The sequence below is a fragment of the Pyxicephalus adspersus genome, chromosome 7 (assembly GCF_032062135.1).
Source record: "Pyxicephalus adspersus chromosome 7, UCB_Pads_2.0, whole genome shotgun sequence".
Lineage (NCBI taxonomy): Eukaryota > Metazoa > Chordata > Amphibia > Anura > Pyxicephalidae > Pyxicephalus > Pyxicephalus adspersus.
Window position 1 is genome coordinate 4,899,919 of NC_092864.1, and position 6,380 is coordinate 4,906,298.

General features: G+C 41.7%; 1 protein-coding gene across 1 annotated transcript in view; it reads left to right on the forward strand.

Moving 5' to 3' along the window:
* Window positions 1-3,490: 3,490 nt before the first annotated feature.
* LOC140334900 (putative methyltransferase DDB_G0268948) overlaps window positions 3,491-6,380 on the forward strand; it is a gene marked incomplete in the record, with an annotated part of 10,384 nt that continues 7,494 nt past the window's right edge. Inside the window, 2 exon segments of the mRNA XM_072417170.1 lie at window positions 3,491-3,726; window positions 5,590-5,720. Of these exon segments, the coding sequence (XP_072273271.1) occupies window positions 5,610-5,720 (111 nt within the window).

Consider the following 6,380-nt stretch of genomic DNA (forward strand, 5'->3'; position numbering starts at 1 on the left):
TCTCATGTGAAATGCTGTCTCGGTCCAACAACCAATCCTTACACCATATTCGCCGCTTCTTCTCAACGTCCTCCTCTTCAGCACTAAGCAGACATATCAAAGCAAGAGCTGCTTTCTTCTTCCTTGAGAACACTTTGAAGGGCATATTGCAAAGAGGGACAAAGGAACAGTGTGGTGAATCTTTATTCGTTTGACCCGATCGTTCGTACACACTATTCACTTCCTCTGGTGCACGTCACTTCCTGTATCGTTCAAATGATCGCATCTATCGTGTGTACAATATCTTCGAATGATCATGTCGTTATCTGTATGTACAGGATCGGTGCTATACGATCCTTCAAAGATATCGTGCAGGATCGTTCGTCGTTCGTACCAACAATAATTATTGTAAGTGTGTACGTAGCTTAAGTCTGTCACAACAAGCATCTGAACTATTTGCATCCGGGCTAAAAGAAAAGAACTGTCTGTGACTGGAAGGTTAAATACCGGTTTATAGGAAAAGAGATGTGACACTCCATATTTCAGTGAAGATGGAGACTCTGTGTACTGTTGTAACATTCCTAGACTACTAGCCCATATGGGAGGACCAGAATACCGAGCAGAAGACTGGCCGCTTTTCATAGGCAGTTCCACTCAAAGTTTGAAATCTGTTTGTGGGATAGTAGAGCAAAGCAGGATCAATGGAAAAAGTGACATGGCCTCCAAGGGAAACATGAAAAAGGAGCAATGAACATCATTAACGAGCCAACGGTTAACAAAGAAAAAATCATTCTCTCTCCACTACACGTAAAGTTGGAATTAATGAAGCAATTTGTTGGAACTCTGAACAAGCACGGTGATTGCTTCAAATACATTTGTAGATTCTTCCCTGGGTTGAGTACTGAAAAATTAAAAGCAGGAATTTTTGATGGACCCCAGATTCGGAAAATGTTAAATGATTCAGATTTCACAAGTTACATGACTGATACTGAAGCTTCTGCCGGCACAGCTATGTCATGGTTGTCAGGAACTTCTTGGGGAACCATAAAGCTGAAAATTATGAAGAACTGGGGAGAGGTTCCATTAAGATATAAAGGTGACGGAAGAAAGGTATCAGGGCGGCGAATGGGATAGACACATGATGGCAGAATACTGCTGGAGCCTTCAACGGGATTGTCCTGATCATCAGCATAAAAGGAAATCATACAAACTGAGTTTTTCAATGACTTCTTTGTGATTAGTTCTGTAAACAGACCGAAAATAGAATATATTGACGTTAAGTAATTCAAAAATTTAATTTTGTATATTTAGACATATCTAGTTTAATTTTGCCTAATTTTCATGTTTCGTTAGTTTTCTATGAGGTTATTATTGAGGTCAATAGAAAAGTCCCTCCTGTGCATGTTCTCAGATCCTAATACTCCTGGAATTTGTGATATGCCTATCCCAGGAGGTTCTGCCCACCGCTGCGTAATGAGAGGGGCTTTACCTTTTTCTGTTTTTTTTTTTTAAAAAACACAAAAAAAAAAAAAATGTAATGAAAAAATTGTGTTGATTGGCTATTTCAAGACCACGCTCCCCAAATTGAGTTTGCATATTAGGGACCCCTGGGAGCCACTTTCATGGAATGCCAATTGTCTGTGCACTGTGGTGCCTCAAATATAAATTTTCACGCCCATCAAACTTTAAGGCTGTATTCAGACTGGAGGTGAGGTTGCGGTGCGGTTACCCCTTCCTCTTGCCATGGATCCCTGCCTAGGGAGAGACACTCAGTATTGCTCACTGCCATCTGGAGTCAATTCTGCAGACGCTGCTGTGAGAGGGGTTGAGCGGCTGGCGGGGTGCCTGTTACACATAGCTTAACACTTGCCTCCAAGTTCATCTCACTAATGATATTATATCTATTTTTTTAATATGCATATTTTTTTAATTATATTTTGAGGAATACACCAATATTGTTAATATCTTCTAATAAAATAATTTAAAAAGGTCTGTCCTTGTTTTTTAATATATAGTTTAGTATAGTTCACTCAAGGGGGCGCTATCAAATCACTCCTTGAAAAAGTTCTGACTCAAAAAAGGTTGGGACCTTGCCCTTAATATGTCATTTTAGCTACATCTGTGCCTTTGAAATTGGGCTGTAGGGCAATCTGGGACTTGCAGTTCAACAAGGGTTGGCGTTAAGTCATTTGCATTAAGCACACTTACATACAAAGTCTGCTGGGACAACATCCTGAAGTTCTCTTTGAAACTGCAAGTTTCAAAAAAATCCCAAGGGACACAGATACATTTTATATGGCACGAGCAAGCCAGGCTAGAAAAGTTGTCTGGCTAGCCAGGAGCTGCATGGAGTTTGTAACTCTGCTCCTTTAAGACATACCCTGGTGCATATCAATACACACAGCTGTAATATTACTGCACTGATTGGCATTAACTAGCTAGGGCCAGGTACACACGTGCAATAATTGTCCTTAGAAAACCAGGGATAAACGACTAATCAGTGATTATGCACGATTATCTTGAACGATCTTTTTGTACATGCTGTAACGATACGATTGTTCAAATATAATCCACCAATAATGTACACATGCTAGATACGATCATTTGTACAACGCAGGAAGTGACATGTACAGGTGAAAGTGTAATGCAGAACAATCCACGATCACTGAACGATAGATAGCGAACGATCATCGCTCAATCAGATCCGCTGGGACTGTTGTCCGTTTCCAGCGATATTTCTTGTTCATCGACGTCATTGGCCAGTCGTTGTGCACTTTTTTGTTAATGATTATCAGACGAATGGTCGTTAGTCATTCGTTTCCAACGATAATTATTGCACATGTGCCTAAGCTCTAAATACTGCAATTCTGTGTATTATTATTGTGTACATTGTATTTATTTTTAAATGCTGCAGATATCAGCCATATTCTTTGTACTTTGTGATAAAACAGCAGAGGTAGTGAGTCAGTCCACAATAAGTGAATGTAATTATGCTTGGGCTGATCTATACTTAATAAATAGGTCAAAATAAAAATGGACAATGGAGTCTGACGATAGTTTCCTGTTATTTCAATGCTCCTGATCTAAGCACAAGGGGTCGCATCAGGACATTCCCTGACATTGCTATCACTGCTGTGCTTCGCCATTGCACTGCTGCTGCTTTCGTCACATAAAGGCGGAATGTACCAACTGCAGTCAGTGAGGGGAGGGCTGAGCAATGCAAATATTGTATTGAGTGTACAATTGAAATACAATTTGTTTCAATTGTATCATTCTAGATGTATACTAATTCTTTGTTGATACAATGTATCACTGACTCTTTCCTCCAGCTTCCTGTTCCCCCCCCATAGAGGAGTGGATGATCCCAGCTCTGCAGTACTGGATCAGTCATCACTCTGTATGTATGCTGTACATTCCTGGTGGAGGTGAAAGGGGTGAGTGGGTGGCATGGAGGGGAAGATCATTGTGCAATCAGTAACAATGAAAACTGTACAGGTAATGAGTTCTGCTCGCTGATCTGATAATCATATTTGGAGAAGGCGACGCCAGGTCTTTAATTAACTCTGTGCCAGCCAACTCCAAAGTTCAGCAGCACCCGCCTACCAAAGTTCCATGGGTGGAAAAAGGGGCATGAGTCAGCCAGACTTCTAGATTAAAAAGAAATGTTTAATGGTTATTTGTAATTCTACAGGCTGAGTCTGTTCGGATAAAGGAGCAAGACTGCCAGTGAATACAGCCATAGTGGTGGTGAGTTCACATTAATGTCAGAATGATCCACTGTGTGCAGAGTAAGGGGAGAATTTGTCCATCTTTCTAGATTTATCTTGCTCTATTTAAAGAAAAACATTTTATTTCTGTCTGTTGGAGGGTCCCCACTTCACTTCCTGTTTGGTGAAATGTTGTCAGCAGCACAGGAAGTGAGAGTAAGTTTTTATATTGGAGCTCTGAGTAGGAGTGAATCTGTCCAGGGTTGCAGCTGAGTGATGGTAATGGGGGCTGACTGCAAGAAAAGACACAGTCTCCTCCATCATCCAGGTTTACTGGGTCCTGCTGTGCTCATTATGAGAGGTCCCCACCATTCCCGTACTGAGTGCCAGGGTCTGTACTGCTGCTGTGTCCCCACCATCCCCATGCTATATTCCTATCTCTCTACACTTGCTGTGCCTGTTATGGGTGGTCCCCTCCATCCCCATATTATATTCCAAGATCTGTACACCTGCTGTGCCCATTATAAGAGGTCCCCACCATCCCCGTTCTGAGTTTCTGGGTCTGTACACGTGCTGTGCCCATTATAAGGTTTCCCACCATCCCAGTGCTGGATTCCCAGATCTGTACCCCTTCTGTGCCCATTATGGTAGGTCCCCACCATCCCTGAGTCCATGGGTCTCCTATACCTGCTGTAGCCATTATCAGAGGTTTCCAATATTACCATGCTGGGTTCCCAGGTCTGTACAGCTGCTATGCCTAATATCATGGGTCCCCATCATCCTTGTCCTAAATTCCCAGGTCTGAATGTCTGAGGTGCCCATTATGGATAAAGGGACCCCACCATTCCTTTAAAAATGTTCTTGACTGTATTGCTTTGTTTATACAGCTGTTTGATAAGTTGGCTGTAGACATGATTGGAAATTTGTTTTGCTCACTCATGAATTATGTGTTTTGGAAAAACACCATTAGAGAATAATGGGGAGTATGGGGACACATGTTAGTTGCCCATGTTGCTGCAATGCGTTGTCATTGTGAACAGTATCCCAGCACACACTACAAGCAGACATTGCATTGATACAACACACAAGTTTCATTGCAGTGCTGTGCCCAGCCAGAAATGCTCCTGAAATGAATGGGCTACCCTAGCTTGTCTGCTTTCCGAACTATCAAGGAGAATTAATCATATCTAAAATTGATTTTTCAGGGTTGTAAAAGTGCAAAAGGTGCAGGTAGATGGGTGCTTAATGCAAGTCAGTCATTAACTTGAGCAATTCAATTAGAAAGTAATAAGAAATATACAAAAGCTGAGGTCAGCTTTAGTGAAAGTCAGTCAATAGATCTAGAAATAAAAGCAGCTGGGGTTACACCCAAATCTCACCTCTGTTCTGTATTACTCAAGATAGGCTGTGCCTCCCCCGAAACTTTCCAATCCTACTATAAAGGATAGCCTCATTGACCAATAAAAAAGGCTCTGGGGGGGCAGGGCCTAGATTGGATTTTACAGACGGGTTCACTTTACCACGTATAGGTTTTTTTTCGCATATCGCTGTACCCTGCCACTGCACTTGTTGCTGATCCTTTCCATGGTGTGAAATCTGTTGGCCCAGTTTATAGACAGCTCTGCAGGGGAAATTTAGGGATTGTGCCCTGTAGTGATTTTGGGGAAGGGGGTAACCACAGAGCACAGAAAACAGACATCCAAAAGTGTTTTTTTAGATTTTTAGGATACAGTTAATCTCCAAAAAAGTGAAATTTGCACAAAAGCCATGTTAAAATGAAGCTTCTTTTTGTAGAGGAGACTTTTGCTTAGCATTTTTTACCCTGACAGGGTCACTTTAAATGTTCATTTACAAGATTCATAGTAAAACCATTGAGCTGATCTCTGTGTTTTGTTTTTTTTAGGAGGAAATTTAAATGCCAAAATGGCTACACGGCTGTTTGAAGGAAAAGAGCATGCATCTTATTATCAAAAATTCAGGTTTGAACCATCCCAAGAAATAATAGACCTTATCTTACATTATGTGGATGAAAGAGTAAGTAAAGACTCGGCAATGGTGAATTTGTACAATTTCTATTGTGTTAGCAGAGTTGTCAAGAAACCACCTGGGAGATGTAGAGAGCACCACTTTACATCATCAGAGAGGGTGACACCTAGAATGGGCCTCCCATAATATGGAGTTATGGGTTAGAACTGTACCTGGTCAAATTTGTTGCTGCCTTCCCAGCAGTAATATTGGACGATAACATAAGTTACCACTGGATGACACCAACCCTGGTGATGCCACTGTGTCCAACCAATACTATTTAGTATTCAGGAGAGCTGGGATAGAAAATACTGTCTTTGATCCCATAACCTGGAAATCATCGTTGGCTTCCCTCAGCCCTGTTACTGTGGATGAAGTCTCCTCTCTTCTCTCATCATCTCCATCTACTCCCTGTTGGCTTGAACCAATTCCCTCTGATCCACTCCATGCTCATTCCTCCACCCTGGCCCCTGCCCTGACCGAACTATTCAACCTCTCCCTTTTTCCTGGTATTTACCCCTCCGCTTTCATACATGCCATTATTCTCTCTCTCTCCTTGACCTTCTCCAGTCAGCCCTTACTAAAGTTGGCAATTACCTCTTCAGAGCTAAACCTCAAGGCAACTTTTCTGAACTCCTTCTCCTTGATCTTTCCTCTGACATTGTTATC